Here is a 25,018-nt window from a genome sequence, read left to right on the forward strand (position 1 = left end):
CCTCTCCAGCTTCAGCAACTCTGCCCGGAGGGCACGCAGCACCTGCAACAACTACTGCTCTGCGGACTGAAGGCAGGCCTACAGCTCCGACAGAGCAGCCAGCAAGGACAGGAAGTTAGCCAACGGTGAGCTCACCTGTCTGTCAGCAACACACGCCAGCGACTTCCTATGGGCCTCTTCCTCCGGCCCAATCGGGTCTCTACCCGGCATGTGATGGACATTCCTTCGTCCCGCCTCTCTCCAGTCATTGGCAGGCCCGCAAGAAACACCGTTCAATCACATGCCTACAGGGAGGGACTTCCAGTCAGCGGCCATTTTGGCTCCTTTCTTCCCGGTGGGCGGCATGCTGGCTCTTTGGGTTGCAGCGTCTCCCTCTTAGCAGCTCTCCCAGCTGCTGCGTCAACGAAGTGCCGCAGATTGAAATGCGCCTGCCACTGACAAGGATCCGGGCAGTCCCTGCCTGTTAAACACAAAACACACAGGCCCTGCAGGGCCGGTTGCCGGCAAGCAAGGAACTTACCTTCCAGGTCCTGTCTGTCTGGGGAAACGTCTCTGGCATGGCCTCACTAGGCGACATGCCGTCCAGGGTACCTTCTGCGGCGGTGTGCTCACGGGAGCCGGCTGAACTCCAGCTACACCCAATGTCTTCTTCCCGCACCAGGGAAAAACAGCCATTCGGCGGACCAATGGCGGCCCGTGGGGCAAATTTCTTCTGCAGGGATGTGTGCACGACGCTCCTGCGGCACGTGGGTGGGTTCCCTTGCTGCGCTGGGCCATCCACAACGATTTTTCTTACAGGTTCCCACCTTGAACCAGGCGGAGGATCCTGCCGGCTATGCCAGCGTGGACTAAGCCTCGGACACAGACAGGTAGACATGTTGTTAACACCATCACACGTTTATTTAACACTACTATTTACAAGTCTTAAGTGCACAAACAACCCACAGACTTCCCCAAACGTCCAGGCCTCTCACACTCTGCCTTTCTCTTCGGGCCACCTCCACTCTCACTTCTCCTGCCTCGTACTCTCCTCACCCGACTCCACCCTTGAATGAAGGGAGGCGGCCCCTTTTATCCACACCCGGATGTGCTCAAGGTGTCTCCCGGCAATCTCCCACCGACACGCCCCAGTGTGGTGGAAGTGCCAGCTCTATCCACGGAAGCACTCCAGGTGTCCCTGCTCCTCTTCCCCCCAGCACTTCCAGGTGTGGCAGAAGTGCTGAGGTCCAGGGCTCCAGTGGCACGGGGGCACCCCCTGGCGGTGACCACGGGCCCCTACAGGGTTGAGCTTCCAAGCTCCCTACCCGTGGTCCCCAAAGCAACCAGGACGGTCGCCTCCATATGGTCTGGGGAAGGCGCAAGCCCTCCTCCGGTCCTCCTGGGCATCCCGGCCGGGTCGCCTCCCCAGCCGTCTCTGACAATATGTATGTGTGCGTGCGTGTGTGTGTGTGTGTATGTGTTGTAACAAAGGCGCTATATTGGCGCCTGACCCGACACAGATGGACACGGAGGCATGTATAAAAATAAACAAACTTTTATTTTTCTTCACCCGTGGGCACACGTCTTCCCCGTGACCCACAGGTAATACAAAGTCCCAAACAGCAATCACAACACAAAACACTCTCTTTCTTCTATTCCACCACTCCTCCTCAAGCTTAGTCCTCCTCCTCCCGACCCTGGCTCTTTGAGTGGTGGTGGCTGGGCCCTTTTATAGCCCACCCGGAAGCATTCCAGGTGATTAACCACCTGGTCCTAATTGCACTTCCGGGTGGGGCTGAAGACTCGTCTTCTTTGGGAGGGGATCCCAAAAGTGTTCAGAAACCTCACAATATGAAGAAGAAGAAAAGGATGATTCGGCTTCTGATTGATAACTGTGCTGCACACAACATGCTTTCACATTTAGATAATGTTTGTGTTGAATTCCTCCCACCCAATTGCACAGCAGTGCTTCAGCCATTGGATTTGGACATCATTCGCACCCTGAAAGTATATTATGGCAAGGAAATGCTGAGAAAAATTCTCATCAGCATTAACTTGTAGGCAGGAGGAGATTCAAATTAGCGTGAAAGAAGCTATTGAAATGATTGCAAATGCCTGGACGCAAGTTAAAGAAAGCACTATAGTAACAAATACAGAATCTCATTACAACAAAATTTTCGTTACAACAAAATATTTTTTCGGTCCCTGGGAGTTCATTGTAATGGAATTTTACCTGTGTATGTATGTATGTATGTATGTATGTATGTATGTATGTATGTATGTATGTATGTATGTATTGTGACAGATAGGGGGCACTATTGTCCCCATGAACCCTCAGACCACACGTCAGACACCAGATAAAAGTCCAAGAAATGAATTTATTATAACAAAAGTGTGCACCAAGCACCTCCACTATACTCAGTATTACAATAATAATAATAATCAAGACAATAATAAATCCTCCACTCCACCCAGCAGCTCCATCACACTTCCTCCCAACTCCAGCTCAATTTGCTGGGGCTTCCCAGAGTCCTTTTAAAGTCCATGACCCAGAAGTATTTCTTCTCCAGGTTAATAACACAAATTCTTTCGTCAAGTGCCCAGGAAGTACTGCGGGCTTCCGTCCTCGTGACCCTAAAGTACTTCCAGAGTGGCGTAATCGTAAAAGTCCCCGGGTTCTTGGTGAGCTCCCCCTGGCGGCACCCACGGCACCCAACAGGGCTGAAGAGATGGACTCCATGTCCCATGCTGCCCTGTGGGAATCCGAGGAACCATTTCCATCCAGGGGAGCTGCCATCTAGCGTCCCGGGGGATGTGGTGCCCTGAAACAGCTGCTTTCTTCTGTAGAGGGATGTCCCGGCCGGACTATACTATATATAGTATATATGTATATACATACATATATACATATATATATATATATATATATATATATATATATATATATATATATATATATATATATATATATATATATATATATATATATATATATATATATATATATATATATATATATATATATATATATATATATATATATATATATATATATATATATATATATATATATATATATATATATATATATATATATATATATATATATATATATATATATATATATATATATATATATATATATATATATGTATATATATATATATATGTATATATATATATATATATATGTATATATATATATACTGTATATATATATATATATATATATATATATATGTGTGTGTGTGTGTGTGTGTGTGTGTGTGTATGTATTCCTGTCTTGTCTGTGTATAATTCTTGTCTGCTACCTATGTGACACTGTATTTTTGCCATGTTTTGTTACTGTTTATTAATTCAATTTTGATCTAAAACACCCTTAAACCTTTATGTGATGTGTGAAAAAAATATTTTGCAAAGAAACATCTTTCCTTACTGTCTGAAAGTCAGTCTATGAATCCTAATTAGCTGGTTTGTTTTTCAAGTAAATGAGCCAGCAAAGAAAAGAAAACAAATTAAGGAAGATTTGAAATATTATTGCAAAGGGAGACAACACTGTCCCATTAATAAGATTTACACATCACTTGACACCAGTCTGTATAGTTAGGCTGAAATCCCACACTGTGGAGACATGCTCTTTTGATGCAATGATCTAGGTGACTACAGTGCGGAGAATCCAATCTCCTGTAAGGACTCGCGCCTCATTATGTTCGACAGCCACTGGTAATGAAATACAGTTATTTAATGTCATTGACAGATACTCTATCGACCTTCTCTCCTCTTTTTCCTAATTCATACTGGGCTCTTTTATGGTGACTCTTAGGAATTACGAAACACCCTTTGACTCTGAAGGTAAACTCTGATCCACCCTGGCACACTGCCTACAACTGGAATTCATAAGCTCCACACATTGGAAAGCTAAGATACACAGCCTAGAAAGAGTAGACAAAGAGATAAATAACAAAACACTGTATGTTGACAGTATTATAAACGTGTTCGAAAGTCTGTGTGTTCATTTTGTAGAAGAGGGCGCATCATCAATAACCCAGTTCCTGTGCTTATGAAGGCATCACTGTTCCACTCCCTGGTCACTCCTTATTCTCAGAAGTCATTCTTCTATTCTTTTTGCTCATAAAAGCACTTGCACGTGATATAAACCCATACCACTTGTGTAGGATCCTGACTTTCTCTTCAGTGCTTCTCCCATGACTGCATTCTCTACCTCAGCTGTTGTCTCAATACTAACGTCTTTTATATTTTTTTCCTGTTTCTGTCTTTTTTCAAACAGAGTTACCTCAGGAACTTTTTCAGAGTAATTCTGGATTCTCCTACATCTCCATTGCGCTTGGAACAAGATGGCCTTGGACTGTCAAAGCACACCATCTGTGAGCTTTCTGCTTTCTTCAAGAAGGGAGTATTTGATTACAGCAGCCATGGAACTGGCTGAGAACATTCATAATAAGTTGATGGACATGAATCACAAGCAGTGCCTTGTTTGTTTGTCTGTCTGTCTACATTGAAATGTACACTCCACATCCTGTGTAAGGAGTAAATGCCTGCTGTACAAGCTTCCTATATACCACGACTGTAACAGTGGCTTACAATGTCTGTGTATGACATCTCAGGAAGCCTGGCACATGATCACTGGTCATACTTGCTCCATTACTTCAGCATGCATTACTACTGTAACAGTACTGTACATGCAGCTAGGACCTTGAGGATTCCTCAACTAATGTGTCTTCCTTGTATTCATTTTTGGGGAAATTTAAGAACTTTGTTTTTTTTTTCTTTTTAAGTTGCGTCCACAGTGTCGCCATTCATTGGCATTCATTTGGGAATTTGCCACTCAAGAGTTTTGGGAACATTTTCTTTTTTGTTTTTGTCTATATAGTGGCTTTTGAAAACCCCTAAGTTCTGTCTTTGTAAAGTGCTCCAACACTGTCATCAGAAGTGTGTCCTATCAAGCTCATCTCCTTAATCTACAGGACTAAAGGAATTGCTTAAATACAATTAACAGAAATTGATTTCTTTACTGTTACTCTTTTTTGCTGTTACACACCTTTTTTTAAGTAAAATCCTTATTTTCTTAATATTTACATACCTTGTTTGTAATATTCTCAGACCTGCTTAGTCCAGTATAAGAAGCAGAATTGAGAAATGGAGGAATGTATAGACCAGTGTTTCTGTCCGTGACGACCTTCAGTTTAGTTGGGGGTACAGGGTGGTTGGGTAGTGTAGGGAGGGGGTGGTGTACTGGTTTTAATTGTTGCCGACCATCATAGCACAGCAATGTCAATTGCCTCAAATACAGTGCATCCGGAACGTATTCACAGCGCATCACTTTTTCCACATTTTGTTATGTTACAGCCTTATTCCAGAATGGATTAAATTCATTTTTTTCCTCAGAATTCTACACACAACACCCCATAATGACAACGTGAAAAAGTTTACTTGAGGTTTTGCAAATCTATTAAAAATAAAAAATTGAGAAAGCACATGTACATAAGTATTCACAGCCTTTGCCATGAAGCTCAAAATTGAGCTCAGGTGCATCCTGTTTCCCCTGATCATCCTTGAGATGTTTCTGCAGCTTAATTGGAGTCCACCTGTGGTAAATTCAGTTGATTGGACAATTGAAGGTCCCACAGTTGACAGTTCATGTCAGAGCACAAACCAAGCATGAAGTCAAAGGAATTGTCTGCAGACCTCCGAGACAGGATTGTCTTGAGGCACAAATCTGGGGAAGGTTACAGAAAAATTTCTGCTGCTTTGAAGGTCCCAATGAGCACAGTGGCCTCCATCATCCGTAAGTGGAAGAAGTTCGAAACCACCAGGACTCTTCCTAGAGCTGGCCGGCCATCTAAACTGAGCGATCGGGGGAGAAGGGCCTTAGTCAGGGAGGTGACCAAGAACCCGATGGTCACTCTGTCAGAGCTCCAGAGGTCCTCTGTGGAGAGAGGAGAACCTTCCAGAAGGACAACCATCTCTGCAGCAATCCACCAATCAGGCCTGTATGGTAGAGTGGCCAGACGGAAGCCACTCCTTAGTAAAAGGCACATGGCAGCCCACCTGGAGTTTGCCAAAAGGCACCTGAAGGACTCTCAGACCATAAGAGACAAAATTCTCTGGTCTGATGAGACAAAGATTGACCTCTTTGGTGTGAATGTCAGGTGTCATGTTTGGAGGAAACCAGGCACCGCTCATCAGCAGGCCAATACCATCCCTACAGTGAAGCATGGTGGTGGCAGCATCATGCTGTGGGGAAGTTTTCAGTGGCAGGAACTGGGAGACAAGTCAGGATAAAGGAAAAGATGACTACAGCAATGTACAGAGACATCCTGGATGAAAACCTGCTCCAGAGCGCTCTTGACCTCAGACTGGGGACGACATTTATCTTTCAGCAGGACAACGACCCTAAGCACACAGCCAAGATATCAAAGGAGTGGCTTCAGGACAACTCTGTGAATGTCCTTGAGTGGCCCAGCCAGAGCCCAGACTTGAATCCGATTGAACATCTCTGGAGAGATCTTAAAATGGCTGTGCACCGACACTTCCCATCCAACCTGATGGAGCTTGAGAGGTGCTGCAAAGAGGAAACTGGCCAAGGATAGGTGTGCCAAGCTTTGGCATCATATTCAAAAAGACTTGAGGCTGTAATTGCTGCCAAAGGTGCATCGACAAAGTATTGAGCAAAGGCTGTGAATTACTTATGTACATATGACTTCTCAGTTTTTTTATTTTTAATAAATTTGCAAAAGCCTCAAGTAAACGTTTTTCACGTTGTCATTATGGGGTGTTGTGTGTAGAATTCTGAGGAAAAAATGAATTTAATCCATTTTGGAATAAGGCTGTAACATAACAAAATGTGGAAAAAGTGATGCGCTGTGAATACTTTCCAGATGCACTGTATCCGTGGTAACCCATCATGAGACAATTTTTCGCACTATTCGCAGGCCTTTCCCATTGAATACACTGGTAAGTCACGCCCCTGCACAGCCCAAAAGTCGGCACATGTATAGATAACTTAGATAATATATAAATATACATTCTTTGGCCCATTTAATTCACTTCATGGACATGGGGGAGCCACACAGAAACCAACCCTGGTGCCAGTCCATCGCAAGGTCCACTCATGCCCAGTCTCTTTTGAGGCCAATTCTGAGTTACCAGTTTGCAACAGTCAGCTTTAAAAAAAATTTATGGCCAAACTTCAATGTAAATGACGCTCAGAGCATCAGCCAACATCAAACTGTACAGGTCCTGAACTCCTTTCCACTTAAATCACATACAGTGGGATGCAAAAGTTTGGGCAACCTTGTTAATAGTCATTATTTTCCTGTATAAATCGTTGGTTGTTATGATAAAAAATGTCAGTTAAATATATCATATAGGAGACACACACAGTGATATTTGAGAAGTGAAATGAAGTTTATTGGATTTACAGAAAGTGTGCAATAATTGTTCAAACAAAATCAGGCAGGTGCATAAATTTGGGCACCACGAAAAAGAAATGAAATCAATATTTAGTAGATCCGCCTTTTGCAGAAATTACAGCCTCTAAACGCTTCCTGTAGGTTCCAATGAGAGTCTGGATTGTGGTTGAAGGTATTTTGGACCATTCCTCTTTACAAAACATCTCTAGTTCATTCAGGTTTGATGGCTTCCGAGCATGGACAGCTCTCTTTAACTCACACCACAGATTTTCAATTATATTCAGGTCTGGGGACTGAGATGGCCATTCCAGAACGTTGTACTTGTTCCTCTGCATGAATGCCTTAGTGGATTTTGAGCAGTGTTTCGGGTCGTTGTCTTGTTGAAACATCCAGCCCCGGCACAGCTTCAGCTTTGTCACTGATTCCTGGACATTGGTCTCCAGAATCTGCTGATACTGAGTGGAATCCATGCGTCCCTCAACTTTGACAAGATTCCCAGTCCCTGCACTGGCCACACAGCCCCACAGCATGATGGAACCACCACCATATTTTACTGTAGGTAGCATGTGTTTTTCTTGGAATGCTGTGTTCTTTTTCCTCCATGCATAACGCCCTTGTTATGCCCAAATAACTCAATTTTAGTTTCATCAGTCCACAGCACCTTATTCCAAAATGAAGCTGGCTTGTCCAAATGTGCTTGAGCATACCTCAAGCGGCTCTGTTTGTGCTTCCTCTGCATCACTCTCGCATACAGCATCTCCTTGTGTAAAGTGCCAATGGTTGAACGATGCACAGTGACTCCATCTGCTGCAAGATGATGTTGTAGGTCTTTGGTGCTGGTCTGTGGGTTGACTCTGACTGTTCTCACCATTCGTCGCTTCTGTCTGTCCGAAATCTTTCTTGGTCTGCCACTTCGAGCCTTAACTTGAACTGAGCCTGTGGTCTTCCATTTCCTCAATATGTTCCTAACTGTGGAAACAGACCGCTTAAATCTCTGGGACAGCTTTCTGTATCCTTCCCCTAAACCATGATGGTGAACAATCTTTGTCTTCAGGCCATTTGAGAGTTGTTTTGTGACCCCCATGTTGCTACTCTTCAGAAAAAATTAAAGGAGGAGGGAAACTTACAATTGACCCCCTTAAATACTCTTTCTCATTATAGGATTCACCTGTGTATGTAGGTCAGGGGTCACTGAGCTTACCAAGCCAATTTGAGTTCCAATAATTAGTTCTAAAAGTTTTGGAATCAATAAAATGACAACGGTGCCCAAATTTATGCACCTGCCTGATTTTGTTTGAACAATTACTGCACACTTTCTGTAAATCCAATAAACTTCATTTCACTTCTCAAATATCACTGTGTGTGTCTCCTATATGATATATTTAACTGACATTTTTTATCGTAACAACCAACGATTTATACAGGAAAATAATGACTGTTAACAAGGTTGCCCAAACTTTTGCATCCCACTGTAAGTACCATAAAAGTAAATGCAGTTAAATAAGTAAAAAGATGTATTATTACCAGCTGCCGTAATAACAGAAATAATTTGAAAATAACATGCATTTGTATATATTAACAATAAATCCATTAATGTTAAATGCACACCCCAATCACCGACCCTTTTGCACAGATTAAAAGTGTAGAAGCATTTATGCTCAAACGGACACATGCAAGCATTAATCAATCACACGCAAACAATGATGAAGTAAAACATTAAGACCAACTGCCTAATCTGCTGTCGCTCCTCCGTATGCCATCAAAACAGCTCTGACTCTCCTAGGAATGTACTCTACAAGACCTCTGACAATGGTGTCTGGTACCAGCAGATCCTCTAATTCCTGTACATTGCATGGTGTAGCCTTGCAGATCAGACATGATGTTCCAACACATCCCACAGCTGCTCAATTCGGGGAAAGTTGGAGGTCAGGCCAGCACCTTGATCTTTTCTTCATGATCCTCAAGCCAATGCCAAACAGCATTGTAGGGTACATTGTCCTGCGGAAAGAAACAACTTCTGTTGTGAATACTGTTGCCATGGAGGGATGTACCTAGTCTGCAGCGAAGTTTTGGTGGTACACATAAAATTATTGTCCACAAGAATACCTGAATGCAGTATTTCCCAGCCGAGCATTCCCCCAAAGCTTCACATTTCGTCCATCAACATGTCTTCTTCCCAATTAGCATCCTGGGTTCCATCTCTTCACCCGGTAAATAATGACCATGTACCCAGCCATCCACATGGCGTAACAGACAGCTGGATTCATTAGACCAGACAGTATTCTTCCATTGAACTGTGATCCAGTTCTGATGTTTATGTGCCCATTTTGGGCGCTTTTGATGATGGACAAGGATTAGCATAAGGACTCGGACAGGCAGTGGTTGTGCCGTCTCATACACTGCACTGTGTGTCATGTCACATTTATCGCTACAGTTAAGTGTGATTTATGCTATAGTAGTTTTTTCATTGGTTTGTAACAGAATTTATGGCCTTTGTTGAGCGATTAAAGCGCCAGTACTCTCACCACACATTAGCTATTAGGTGGTAAAGGAGAGAGCCATTTAGAGATTGGGGATGATTTGGAGGCCAGAATGACCAGGCCGTGAGGGGCAATTTACCCTAGTCTTTACATAAAATGCCCAGGATCTTTTATGACCACAGAGACTCGGGCCGTTGCTTTTACATCTCATCCGAAAGACGGCACCTGTTTACAGCACAGTGTCCCCATCGCTGCACTGGGGCATTCGGATCCACACATAGACCCCAGGGTAAGTGCCCCTGATGGCCACACCAACACCTCTTCCAGCAGCAACCCAAGATTTCTAGATGGTCTGGCTGGGTTTGAACATGCTTAGCTTTCAGGTGGGTGACCTGTTCTGAAGCGCAGGTGTTATGGATGCTGAATTCAGGAGGAAGCAGCAGTATCTGCCATATTATTACCCAGTATCATTTGCAGTTTTTTGTTTTGTTAAATAAATTTCATTGTAAGCATATGAACGTGAAGTGCTGGTGTGATAGAAGGGTTCAGAATTAGAAAGGGCATTAGTACAGAGGGTCACAGGGGTAATTGTGAATTCTGCAACATGAACATAGGGTTGCAGGTGAAAAGCTGATTAAGAGTAAATTTCATACAGACACTGGAAATACAGCAGCAAGTAAATTAGGTATCATGTATTGTAAATCTCCACTTTTACTGAATATTAATTGACAAACTGTATTAGGCTGAATGAATTGTTCTCGTTTTTGTTATGTTCTTATTTACAGAAACATTCTTACAATGTCGTTGTGTGATGCTGTTAAGACAATGTCTTTAAAAGCTTGTAGCCATCTGGATGTACTGAGCTGTACTCTGATTGACAGTTGCCAGAGCTCTGTGACAGTCATGCATGAGCACAAGAAGGACAAAATGTTTACTGCAAAGCCTAGTGCCCCCTTGCTCCCTCAGACATGATGACACCCTGGCATGTTCCTGAAAACAGTTGGTCTGAGAAGAACAACACGATTATCTTAATGAGATGACGAGCCTAGTGAAACGCCGGTCTTGGAGTGGAGTTGGCAGTCAGGATTGCTGTTTATGTGCCGGGCAGAGCGGGGAGAATTTCAGCTTTAATGTTTCATTTTGTAGCAGTGCTCCAAGTAGTGTGCTTGGCCATTTGCTCTGAGTCATGTTCTGGCAGCTCCTGCTTACCCTTCAAAGTAATTGGTAGATTGTGGTTTCAGCGGTTTACGTCAGCGGCCCCTTTCACATGCAAATTCAACCTTTATAGAAATCCAGATAGTTTCAGTTTGGGGGTGGAAGTGAGGATACTGTTTTCATTGAAATGAAGAAACACAAACACCAACTTTTGCACAGTCTGTGACTAGTTTTTACTAATAGGTGTCAAGTTTGTATGTTGAACATTTCTTGAGGGCTCCTGCTGGCAGTTCCCTGCTCTTCCCGACACTGGAACACTTTCATTCTACCCAGAAAAGGCTGGACATGAGTAGAAGATCCCTGAGTGTAGCTGTGCCACCTACTGGTCTTTTAGTCGCTTCTTCCTGCTGCCCAAGTTTAGTTGTGTGTCACAGAGCTTGCACGCTAGACAAGAGTAACACATGGGAGCACCGCATTGCGGGTTGGCAGCCTCCTAGCCACCCATAAAGCCACAGCCCTCTGCCAAAAGAGAAGGAAAGCTGGAAGCAGATTAGAGACAACTCTTGGCTGAAATATGCAGAAAACAAAAGCAACAAATGTTAATTGAGTTCCAGCAGATGATGAACACAAAGAAAAGTAAAAAGTACATTGTATCAGGAAGCAGGATTGCATCCAAAGCGCCCACACTGCACACACTCCGAGTCCAAGAAAACAGAAGCACAAGCCCACGAGGCATCTGATTTTGATCGCAAGACGATGGCGAAGTAGCAAGTAGCAGAAGGAGTTTGTGTTTTTTGCAGTAGGTGTACAAATACAAAGCTGAATTCATGAAGAAGTTAAATATGAGATTACAGCAAGCAAAGGCAGCTGAATGCAAGGAGGAAACTCCACCCAAAGCCTGCACCAGAGCCTTGAGGCTGTGCCGCCAAGCGTGGGGAACGGTTGTGAATTAAAAGCAGGACGCCAAGCAGAACGCTGCAGGAAAAGTCACGCAGCGCTTTAATTAAAATTGTTCCTTGAGGTGCAAAAATTTGGAATGGAAGTGTCAGTGAGACAGTGGTGCAGTAGGATGGCATTGCCAACCTCATGCCTTAGGGGCAACCTGTGGAATTTGCCAGAGAAGTCTGACAAGGATGAGCAGTGTGGCTTTTCAGCTTAGTTTTGTTAGCGGACCCCAGCTCCCCCCAGTGTTTGAATCAACCTGTAGCCGTGTCTTTGCTGCCTGTAGAAAGAAAGGATTTGAGGGGCTCAAGGGAAGACTTTAGTTTCTAAAGACTCCACTTGCATAGCTTACTTTCCTGAAAATGTACTTGAGCACGACTTCTCACAGCCGACGTGCTTGGCCTATTAGATGTCACTCGGGTGCCTGTCTGTGTTGAAGTTCTTGTGCTGTTTTTCTGTTCATGTACGTTCTGTTCTACATGCAAGGTGCAAGAAAAATTACTCATTTTGGAAGAGATAAGACAGGTGCCCAAGCATTACTGATTGATCATCACAGAGATGGAGCTTCAGTTTGGCTTGCAAGGACATGAAGGGAGACTTGACACTGATGTCTACATTCACACTTGATGTAACTCCTTGCTGCTGTCTGAGATTATTTAAAGACAAATGAGGATATGCAGTAACAAACTGACACGAGTTCCTGCTCATGAGTAAGTTGATTCACTTAAGTTGCTTCTCTTGTTCTCAGATCTCTTCACTGACTTTTCACCTTTCCTTCTTTGTCCTGGTTTTCATGTTATAGTGGCAGGGTGACGGTGCTACATCAGATTGAGGTGAATGAGCAGCACTCATTCCTCCCCATCCACAAAGTTCTTTTCATCCTAATCTTATAAGACTGATGGGTTGTTCTTGGTTGTTAAGAGGAGGAGTGGCACATTGTACATGTGAAGTATCCATACTGGGAAGAAGGCACCCCAGGAAATACGTAAGTGAACTTGACGTAACTATAAAAAAACTAAAGGCAGGTCAGATCACAATGTCACTTGTACTGCTTCAGTGTCATCTGACCTGATTGTGAATGTTATCGAGTATTTAATGAGAGTTTCTTTCTTGCTCTTTAAATGATATAACTACAGCTGTCTAGTGTGTACACACACATACAGTGGTGTGAAAAACTATTTGCCCCCTTCCTGATTTCTTATTCTTTTACATGTTTGTCACACAAAATGTTTCTGATCATCAAACACATTTAACCATTAGTCAAATATAACACAAGTAAACACTTGGCCGGCCGACCAAAATCACCCCAAGAGCGCAGAGACGACTCATCCGAGAGGTCACAAAAGACCCCAGGACAACGTCTAAAGAACTGCAGGCCTCACTTGCCTGAATTAAGGTCAGTGTTCACGACTCCACCATAAGAAAGAGACTGGGCAAAAACGGCCTGCATGGCAGATTTCCAAGACGCAAACCACTGTTAAGCAAAAAGAACATTAGGGCTCGTCTCAATTTTGCTAAGAAACATCTCAATGATTGCCAAGACTTTTGGGAAAATACCTTGTGGACTGATGAGACAAAAGTTGAACTTTTTGGAAGGCAAATGTCCGTTACATCTGGCGTAAAAGGAACACAGCATTTCAGAAAAAGAACATCATACCAACAGTAAAATATGGTGGTGGTAGTGTGATGGTCTGGGGTTGTTCTGCTGCTTCAGGACCTGGAAGGCTTGCTGTGATAGATGGAACCATGAATTCTACTGTCTACCAAAAAATCCTGAAGGAGAATGTCCGCCATCTGTTCGTCAACTCAAGCTGAAGCGATCTTGGGTGCTGCAACAGGACAATGACCCAAAACACACCAGCAAATCCACCTCTGAATGGCTGAAGAAAACAAAATGAAGACTTTGGAGTGGCCTAGTCAAAGTCCTGACCTGAATCCAATTGAGATGCTATGGCATGACCTTAAAAAGGCGGTTCATGCTAGAAAACCCTCAAATAAAGCTGAATTACAACAATTCTGCAAAGATGAGTGGGCCAAAATTCCTCCAGAGCGCTGTAAAAGACTCATTGCAAGTTATCGCAAATGCTTGATTGCAGTTATTGCTGCTAAGGGTGGCCCAACCAGTTATTAGGTTCAGGGGCAATTACTTTTCACACAGGGCATGTAGGTTTGGATTTTTTTTCTCCCTAAATAATAAAAACCATCATTTAAAAACTGCATTTTGTGTTTACTTGTGTTATATTTGACTAATGGTTAAATGTGTTTGATGATCAGAAACATTTTGTGTGACAAACATGCAAAAGAATAAGAAATCAGGAAGGGGGCAAATAGTTTTTCACACCACTGTAAGAAGAACATTTATGAAGATCACGTTATAAGTTTGTGAGTAGATGAAGTCCGAGCTGTTTGCATGGCCATATTTTTGTTGCAGTAACAGCTTGAAGTCTTTTGATGTAGGTGTCCGCCAGGTTTGCACAATTGTGTTTTTTGCCCATTCCTCTTGGCATAGGCAGGTTCTAAGGTGGTGCTTGTGAATGGACATTTTCAAATTGGGCCAGAGGTGCTTAGTGGACTTGCTATTGCCCACCCAAGAACACTTTTACTCTTTAACACTACTCTTGAGGTTCTCTCAAGGTTCCCACTCCCTGCTGATGGTTGTACTGCCACAGCAGTTTTAGTTTAGGCAGGCTGGTGCCAAAATAACAGGAACAGGCAGATGAAGGCTGAGTTAGTAAATGATCAGGGTGTCAAAATCAGGAAGTCCTAATGATAGAAAGTTGTTCACCAAAAAATCTCTGAGAAAGGCACATGAAGAATGATTTAGGAGTTTTCCACAGACTCGGATAAAAGATTGTGGTGCTGACTTAAATAGTAGTGTATTGGTGGCATCACACACCCCTATGTTAGCAATGGACAGCAGAGGCACCCATGACAAACGAAATTGCAGCACAACGGAAACAAAATAATAACAGTAAAATAAAAAACACATTGAAAAATGAAACTAACAAAGTCAAAAGAAAAATCTACTCTTTAGAGGAAAAATTATCAAAGCAAAGCAGTCACGAAAAGGAATAGGCTTTCTCACAGCGTGATGCTGCCACTGGCGTGCTTGACTGCAGGGTGACAGCTGTGTATGCTGTGTCAGGCTTGCTGCACCTTTCACTTTGGCCACAACCCCTTTGCGATGTCCTTCTGACAAACACTGATGGCTTTAAGATGTGCCACTTTTCTGTCTTACCCCATTGCATGGCAGTCAATATTAGTCGGAGCTCTTAATACGGTTGAGCGGTTCTTCTTTACTTGTACTCTCTCTCAGCATCTTTCATGGTGACAGACATTTGCTCAGTGGCTCACAAGTTCCTTTTTATAGTAGTCTGACTTTTGAGTAGACAGTAATTGGGCGGTGTGGTGAATCTTCCATTTCCTAATCATTGATCCAATTGTTAATTCCACATAATATGCATGTCAGCATGGGTAGAAGTTCTCTGGGGGCAAAAATAAAAAAAATCATCCAACTTTTGTTGTAGACATTCTGTTTAACCGTTGAAGATATGCTGTGGTTGTTCTGATAGTTCGATGCCCACTTATCCAGTTATAAAAACAATCTTGGCAATTGCGGTCCTAAAGCAATGTTGGAAACAAATGATATCCCGTGAACCGTGAATTGTACTTATCCATGAAATGAAATTGGAAAAGGTGTTTGCTAGGTATGGTTCTCGTGGTGCATCCTGCAGAGAAAACATAGTAAAGTATGTGATGGTGAGTTTTGGTGTGTGTTTGTACAGAAAATATGCAGCAAGTCTCTTTAAAAAAAGAAAAAAAAATTCGAGAGACACAGAATATCTTTGATTTTATTGGTATGCATGATACGGCTCTGGAAATGATGCAGAAGTGTGAACAAGAATTTTGGGTACCAATATTACTTGCATTCCACCCCACAAACGGATTCTTTGTAGTTAGCGTCACAATTAAGAAATCTCCTGTGAAATCATTTTTACCATCAATTTTGCAGAACTGTATGCAAATCTGAACTCCACTGTCTTTATGCTGTTCTCTCAAGTTTTCTGTGAGAATCCCTAAATAGACTGAAGTTTTTTCCCCCCCCAGAAAATATGGCAGGTACTACAATTGTGCACAGGTAGAAGTGAATAGCACAGAAATGATGGACCTGGTAGGACAGGAATCTTCAAGGTTCCAGATTGCTTATTTTAGTCATGTTTACACAAGATAACATTAAATTTGCCTTCTCCGTTGCATCTAATAACAAGACAGAAAGAAATGGAACAAAACAATTAGAGACAAGACAGGTTAAGGTAAGGCAGTTATATAATGCATATACAGTCGACCCTTGACATACGACCGGCCTGACATGTGAACAACTTGATTTACGACCAACATCTTGCGTTACGACCCAAATGTGGTCACGTGTATCCGCTTGTGCGATTGTAAACAAAGAGCCGAGAGCGTTCGTAAGTGTCAGTCGGAGCCCACATACATGTGTTTGTGGGCGTAATTCGGTCAGTGCAGTGATTTATCTATATATATATATATATATATATATATATTCACTAAGACCATGGCAAGCAAGACACATAATTGCTAAGGAAGGAAGAGAAGGTAACGAAGGTAAAGAAAGCGATTGTTAAGGGATGTTAGCTAGCGGGCTGGCGTGGCACATGATGATGTCATCAGGCCGAGTCAGCACCGCCTTGCTTTGGAGTGTATTATTACAGCAGTTCACAACACGACCAGCTTTGAACTGAATGCTCGACTACTGTCATTATAAACTTGAGAAACACTGATCACAATCGAAACGAAGAAGGAAATTGTGTGGAAATATGAGAGTGGCGTTCGTGTGACCGATCTCGCTAATATGTACAGCATGTGAAATCCACCATCTCGACAATTTTACAAAGAAAAGATTTGTATAAGGAAGCTCCTTCCAAACAATAACCACCTTCCGTTTCATTCTCCTCCTCCTCCCTCCCTTCCTTCCTGCAGCCCAAAGATGTCAAATTAAATGGTGAGCACAGTATGAAATTGTTGTTTCTGGTAGGCTAGGCACTTTTTATAACTTTTTGGTTAGTACATTAGAAAAATTCTTGGTGTTTTGGTAAATTAGGCACATTATACGCATGAACCTCCATGGTGCTTGGATTGTACTTATCCATGAAATGTAATTGGAAAGGGTGTTTGCTAGGTATGGTTCTTGTGGTGCATCCTGCAGAGAAAACATAGTAAAGTATGTTATTATGAAAAGGTCAAGTAAGTGTTGTTGTGGGAGGTTTGGAGTGCATTATGGGTATTTCCATTATTTCTTATGGGAAAAATAGTCTTGACTTACAACCAACTTGAGTTACAACCAGCCCTCGCGAACAAATTGAGTTTGTAAGTCAAGGGTCCACTGTATACACAATAATTATTACAGGATACATATTAAACCTTTATCATGATCTCTGATATTCCTTATTTAAAAGTCGTATGGCACTAGGAAGAAAGAAATTTCTAGAGCAATTGGTGTGGGTTTTCAAAGTGACTATCCTTCCTTATTTACTGAGGTTAAGTCCTACATGTAATGGATGTCTGTTGTCAGTTGCGATTATTTCTAGTTTCTTTAGCATTGTCCTCTGACAAACACTTACTTGTCAGATCATCTACATCAGTCCCAATAACTTTAACTGCATGCTTAGTAATCTGCCGGAGCTTAGACCACTAAACCAGGCAATGAAACTGAAAGTGATAACAGACTGAATCAGACTGCGATAAAAGGACATGAGGTCTTTGTCTGTCTGCTTTAAATAGTTTGAGTTTACAGAAGAGAAATAAATGCAGATTGCATTTAGAGAATATTTTTTTGTATTTGCATTCCAGTTAAGATTGTTATCTATGTTGTTACATATTTATATTCATTTACTATTTCTACCTCCTCCTCCAGAACAACAATACAGATTTCTGTCTCTTGAAATCAAATATCATTTCTTTGGTCTTTTTTACATTGTGGTCCCCGGCCGGGACGCCCAGGAGGAGGACAGGAGGGCTTGTGCCTCCTCCAGACCGCGAGGGGGCGTCCGTCCTGGTTATGTTGGGGGCCACGGGTACAGGGTTTGAAAGCCCAGCCCTGTAGGGACCCGTGGTCACCGCCAGGCGGCGCCCCGATGCCGATTTACCCCGTGTGGTCTTTGGCCGGGGATGGAGCCCGGCCGGGACGCATAGGAGGACCAGAGGAGGGCCTGTGCCTCCTCCAGACCGAGAGGGGGCGTCCGTCCTGGTTATGCAGGAGGCCTCGGGTAGGGGGCTTGGAAGCCCAGCCCTGTAGGGACCCGTGGCCACCGCCAGGCGGCGCCCAGTGCCTATTTATCCCGGGAGCCCGGCACTTCCGCTACACCAGGAAGTGCCGGGGAAGACGACTGGGGAGACACGGACGGCTTCCGGGTGCGCAGCCGGCACTTCCGCCACACAGGGGTGGGCCAGCATTCACAACATTCAGAGTGAGAAAGTGTTTATTACACCAGTTTACCATACAGTTCACTTGATGTAGATAGTGGCTTTCATCCTCCCCAGTTATGAGCATGGTGTCATCCGCATTTTTGACAATCGAGCAGTGGTCATTATTCTGTCTCAGGTCACTTGTGTACAGAGTAAATAGTAATGGTGATAAGGCTCACCCCTGCGGACTTCCTGTATCTGAATGAATGACTTTTGAAAAAGCGTCCTGTACCTTGACTGCCTGCGAACAATTTAAAAGAAAGTCCTGAATCCATAATGTGATAAATGGGTTTACATTCATACTATTCATTTTTCCAATCAGTATGTGAGGCTGTATGGCATTGAACAATCTAAAATACAGTATGTACCAGGCTGATCAAGGAAAAGTATAGTTTTGATGTAAGATAACAAGCAGAGCATCTTCAACACTTTTGGTTACACAGTAAGCAAATTGGTGGATATCTTGAAAAGGCTTTGTCTCTGTCATTAAAATGTTTTTCACCAAATGTTTGAAGCATTTTATTGGAATAGAGGTGAGTGCCACTGGTCTGTAGTCCTTCAGACAGCTTAGCCTGGAAACCTTAGAAACAGGGGTAATGACTGATTGTTTCCACAGCTTCTTCCACAGAGAGAGCTTCTTAAAGCCGGACTTTAAGAGACGACCTGATATGCTGTCTGGCCCCACTGCCCTGTTTGTTTTAGCCCACCACAAGCCTTCACTTCAGATAAACTGAACCCTAACACAGCAGAATTCCTAGTATTTTTAGTACTATGGTGATTATGAATGTAGTGATAAGTCAAGCAAAATGGCACCTTTTATTGGCTAACTAAAAAGATTACAGTATGTAAGCTTTCGAGGCAACTCAGACCCCTACTTCAGTCAAGATGTGTGATTCCTGTGTTTATATCCACACTAAGACGAAAAACAACATTGGTAATCCTTTAAGTGAGACATCTTAAATGTAAAAAATGAATAGACCTGTTCAGGCTAAGATTCATTTAGCAAGAGAGGGGAACAGTGTGTAGTCAAGATCGGCTGGATAAGATAACTGTCTAACAAAGTCTTTTGACGTTTCTGATGAGTTTTTCAATGCAATGTGGGTCTGTAGTCAGGTTGTCTGTGTCAGTCTAAGAGATGCAAACAGTCCTCTTACTTGGCTATAACTCTATTCAACTCATGTTGTAATGTATTAAATTTTAACATGAGTTTCACTTCCCATTCTTTTCTCTCTTGCCCATAAGCTCTGTGACTTTAATGTCCCTCTCACAGTGTCCATGGCTGCTGAAGTGGGCCGCTACAGGAACATCTGTGTTGCCATGTTTGATGTGGAATCTGTGTAAATTCATTCTCTGGCGGAGTGTTTGTCCAGTTTCTCCCACATAGAGTGCAGTGTCAGGACATTTCATGCAGAGAATGAAAGGTTAGGTAGACAACATTAGATGATCTGCAGGAAAATGATCCCTTTATGCGATGTTCTAGTCGGCAGTGTGGTATAATTACACGGTCTATATTGTAGATGTGGGCACACCTTTTACATCTTTTCTGTAGGCAGGGAAATGTGCCATTTTCTGTTGGTCCACTTAGGGAGTTTCGGACAATTATTTGCTGAAGGTTTTGTGGTTGTCTCTGTGCCAGGAGGGGAGATTCTGGAAAAACATTTTTCAGACTTTTGTCGTTGTGTAGCATTGGCTGAAGTTCTTTTATAATTTTTCGAAGTGCTTCAAGATGTGGGTTATAGGTGGCGACAAGGGGAATGCGGTTCTTGTTGTCTTTGTTTTTATATTCCAGAAGGTTGTCTCTGGGTATGGCAGTAGCTCTTCTTATTTGAGTGTCTGTCGTTTTGGGGGTATATCCTTGTCTGATGAAATCTCCTACAGTTATTTATCCCGGTCTGTGAGGTCTGAGTAAACAGGGTTGTAACAAATTGCTTGTTTGAAAATAACGGAGCGCCTTATATGCTTGGGGTGGAAGTTATCACTTCTCAGGAAGCCTGTCTGCCTGTCAGTTTGTGAAAAACAGAGGTTACAAAGCAGTACCTTTACCTGTGCATTTTGGGTGCTGGAGTCGCTTGTTTCAAATCTGGTAAAAAAGTTAAGTTCATCTGCTAAAAGCTTCTGGTCTTTGTCAACTGTAAAGTTCACACTCTTTTTAGAACCCAGTCCTGTGATTGTCTGTAGGTCTTTCCAAACCTGCTTTGGATTGTTATCATTAAACCACCTCTTGATATTTTTTTTTGTTTGATTAACCTGTTAATCCTTTGCTGTAAAATTCATATTTTTTCTATCTTCTTTTCTTGATGAGCGTGTTGTTTTTCCAATAGTAGCGATTTATCGATCCATGGTTTACTGTTGGAGTAGACCTTGACAGTTTTTTCCTTAATGATCATTGATTCACAAAATTCCGTATATTCACTTACAGTGAAAGTGGCCTCATTAAGTGACTGTGAGGAAGTCCACATATCCCAGTCAGTACAGGAGAAGCATCTCTGCAGAAGCAAACCCTGGCTGGTTTTTCTTGTTTCAGTTTCTGTTTGTATTTTGGTAGCAGGTGAACAATGATGTGGTCAGACGCATGCAGGGCTGCTGTATGATGCGATATGTAGGTGCCAGAGGCGTTTCCATAACACTTCTCTAATTAGTGTTTTGTCCCCTCTAGTATTAATATTCACGTATTGATGGTAGTGTGGTACAGTGATCCCTCGCTATATCACGCTTCGACTTTCGCGGCTTCACTCTATCGTGATTTTTTTCTCATACATGCTTACGTCACTACGCATGCTTTCTGAGAACTTTTATCTAAGCCCTACGATGGCTCCTAAACGTGCTGCTTTTTCTAAGCCTTCTGACAATAAAACTAAGCGCCGGAGGAAGATGCTTACTATCCAGAAGAAGGTGAAACTCTTGGATATGATTAAAGATGGCAATACCCTACAAAAGCCTCCTCACGCACATGAAAAGACAGCGCCAGCAACTGCCTACCAAGATGTTCTTCAGCCGCGCACCCAGACACCCACTGCCTACTCCTAGTACTTCTTCACTGAAGAAAAAAAACGCACCTGCTGAAGATACTGCACCACCTGAAGACTCTCCTACTGAGGTCGTGCCTTCATAGGTTAGTGGTTGTGTGCAATTAAATGTACAGTACAATAATCTACTAGATAAAAGCGTTCGGGATTGTCCTTCCATCCCGTGAGAGCAAAGCGTAGCGGTATTCCGCTTATTACAGACTTACTACTTGCGGCTTGAGGTACGAAGCGATGTGATGTGAGCAGAGTTCTGGTGCTCTCATTGTTCCCTTGCTTTTGTGCGCGATGCACTGGAAAAATAGACAAAATTATGTCTCTGGAAATAATTAATGTTGATGGAGTACAAATGCCTCACCACGTAGTAAATATCAGGGGAGATGGTGCTTGCTTATTCTCATCTATAGCTTATTTAGTGCATGAAACTCCGTCTTTAGCGGTACAAATATGGGCTGACATGTACGACTTTGGACAGGCACTTGAGGGGATAAAAAAAAACTTAGGTTTTCGTGAGATGTTATGAATGGGCACTTTGATGTTCTCATTCCCTACACTTACATGCCTGATGTACACATGGAGCGCACAAAAATTGAGGATAAAAGTCGGTCGCATTAAAAGGCGAGTGCGCCTAGTAATATGATATTTGTAACGCCTAATATGTCTTATTTTCTCTTATTTTGTCTAATATATTGGGTAATACGAGTGTAATGGTGACTAAAGGGTGTTATTTCATGTCTAGAGGGCTCTAATAATGTTAAAAAACGTATTTAGAAGGTCATAAACAGGTTTTCTATACTCTTAACTGCGAAAATATTCGATTTATAAATAAAGAATCCTACTTTGTGAAAATTCATTTATCACGGTAGAGTCTGGAACGGATTAACCGTGATAAACGAAGGTTCACTGTAATACTGATTTCAGATTACATAAATTAAAATCACCCATCACAAGTTTGAAAGAGCCAGGTGATTTGATTTCTAGTTTCTGAACAGTTTCATGAATCGTTTCAGCTGCAGCTCCCACATCACCATGCGGTGGTATGTAAACTACTGTCACAAAAAATTGATTAAACTCTCGTGGTAAACAGTATGGGTGATGTCCGATGGTAAGTAGTTCAATATTCAGTGTACAGATGCGGTCTTTTACAGTGATATTCTTGCACCACTTTTTGTTAATGTAAAGCAAGACCCCAGCGCATGTCTGCTTACCAGACGCTGGATTTCTGTCTTGCCGTACACAATCAAATCCATCACTTCAACAGCTGTATCTGAATCGGTATTTATAAACCAGGTCTCAGTAAAGCGCATCAGACAGCTTTTTCGGTACTCATGGAGATACCACACAGATCCTCTCATCTCGTCAAGTTTATTCTGCAAGAACTGTGCATTGCTCGTGATGATAGTCGGCAGAGAGGATTTAAAACTTCTCTGTCTCCGGCGTACGCAAAGTCCACCTCTCTTTCCTCGCCTTCTGAGTTTCAAAGCTTTTAATTTGTCCGGTATATTAGTAGTACTGTACACGGAGAGTAACTGGTAGCTGGTTTCAGTGTAAGCAGCGCGTCCCGGCTGTAGATGACCAGCGCTGGCCACACACGTGGGGTTTCCTGCTCAGGTAGACCATAAGTATCCCTTTGGATTACAAAGGCAATAACGATCAAAAGTAAAAAAAAAAACATTTGCAAATGGTATAAAGCATCTTATAGAAATAAATACTTGCAAACTATTAAACGAAAATTATTTTATACAATTTAAGAACAAAATAACAGGCACAAAACACGGAGAGATGCACTGAGAGGTCTGCTACAGTGCAGCGACCAGAACGTAAGCAGGTGAGTTCACGTTTTGCTGTCTTTAATGTGTAAGTGTACTACATACTTTATGCTAAATGTCATTTGTAATTCAGGTACTTGTGTGTGGCTCTGATCCCTCAGTTGCAGTTTTTACTGAATATCAATTTTGTCATAATGTAGGCTTTCAGAATAGAATTGGTATGGAGATGCTAGGATTGATTTTTGGATGGTGGTCCAGCTCTTTCGACATTGTCCTCCTTCAGTTTCAGCAACAATGAATGAAAAGTCGATGCAGTACAGGCAATTGTCAGTTTTGATTTTTGTTGTGTTATGGCCTTCTGCAGAGGCCAGACTGTGTGGATGATAGATAAATAAAAGTGTATTTGAGGAAAAATCTCCTGGAAGAGCGGAGACATTAAAAGTGGTATCAACTATGATCCATCTGCTTGTTCTTGCTTCAGTGTCCTCTTATGTGGTTGCACAGATTGTTCTGTTGTGTCACTGGCATCAGTGTCATGTCACACGTTGTTTCAGACTGTGAGAATGCAAGGAACCCATGTTGATCACGTACTGGTGTACCAGAAGATTGTCTCTAAAAATTTACATTTTCATCCTGCAGTCAACAGATTTGCAGTGTAGTGTCTTTGAGTGAAGGGCTGCACATGGCTGACATGCAGTGAGCCCACACAGTTTACTTAGAACTCCCACTCTTCTTACCTCTCGCATCCCAAAATTTGCTATTTAAGTGAATGGTCACTCAAGTGAGGCCCAACATATGTGTGTATGAGTGTGCCCTGTAATGAGTTAAGATTTATCTAAGGGTAGTTCCTTCCTTGTATTGCCAGGATGAACTTCAGGCCCCCCATGACCCAATAACTGCATACGCTGTTTTGAATAATGAATGGATACATAACTCTAGATGTCTGCCCGTTAGTGCTTTCTTCCACAGAACCCCATTAGTTAGGACCAATAGAGTCATACCTGCCCTGAAAGTGGCAGCAAAAGAAAAAATTAAGGTAGATATCTTAGAATTCCCATGATGTTCCTGTGTCAAAAGTAGGCCAACAAGCTTCTTATCGTTAACCTCGTGCAGGCGGTTAATATCGACTGACAGATTCCAAGCTCTTGGTGCGTCTTATCAATTTAATTAAATGGAAAAGTGCACCTGGAATCTTCCTGGCACTTGTTATCAGAAACAATCCCACGTGCCAGTTGGAGAAGAGCTTCAACCCTGAGCGCGTCGCTTCCCATGTCCCATGGGTACTGCACAAGCTGTTTATGCTTAAACACTCGCAGGGAAGGCAGGCGGTGTGCTCCCTGGTTGCAGTGTCGCTTGCCTCTGCTTCTGCAAACCGGCATGTCTGCAGTATCTGAGATAAGAGCTGTAAAATGAGAGACCAGGGCACCCTGTGCCAGCCTCCCATTTGGATGGGCATTGCTATTGTAAGGTTATCTACTGTAAGCAAAGCAATGCCAAAGTGGATACAAAAAGCTGCACTCATGACCCCCTGGGACAGGAGCTCATCTCTGCTCTTTATAGTTAGTGGGGTTAGTTGGCAGTGGGTGGAATGGAAAGAGTCATGTAAACGGCCTGGCATGGTGTCTGGTCAGTGCTTGTCAGTTGTTGTTGTTAAGCTGGACATGTAAAGTGCTTCAGTTGATGTCCACAGTGAAAGGAGCTATATAACTCATGATAATGTTTGAGAATAATTGTGACGTCGTATTAGTAAC

General features: G+C 42.7%; 1 protein-coding gene and 1 long non-coding RNA gene across 3 annotated transcripts in view; both read left to right on the forward strand.

Moving 5' to 3' along the window:
- kif16ba (kinesin family member 16Ba) overlaps positions 1 to 5,075 on the forward strand; it is a 215,214-nt gene extending 210,139 nt beyond the window's left edge. For both annotated transcript variants that reach the window (XM_039738083.1, XM_039738084.1), the window contains one exon: positions 4,268 to 5,075. In XM_039738083.1, the coding sequence (XP_039594017.1) occupies positions 4,268 to 4,426 (159 nt within the window). In that variant the 3' untranslated portion in view covers positions 4,427 to 5,075. The remainder of the gene's footprint in view (positions 1 to 4,267) is intronic.
- A 5,827-nt stretch (positions 5,076 to 10,902) lies between these two features.
- Positions 10,903 to 25,018, forward strand: part of LOC120516994 — a 61,245-nt gene continuing 47,129 nt past the window's right edge. The window contains exons 1-2 of the long non-coding RNA XR_005630956.1: positions 10,903 to 12,699; positions 12,792 to 12,974. This is a non-coding gene — a long non-coding RNA (uncharacterized LOC120516994). The remainder of the gene's footprint in view (positions 12,700 to 12,791; positions 12,975 to 25,018) is intronic.

Source organism: Polypterus senegalus, chromosome 16 (genome assembly GCF_016835505.1).
Source record: "Polypterus senegalus isolate Bchr_013 chromosome 16, ASM1683550v1, whole genome shotgun sequence".
Taxonomy (NCBI): domain Eukaryota; kingdom Metazoa; phylum Chordata; class Cladistia; order Polypteriformes; family Polypteridae; genus Polypterus; species Polypterus senegalus.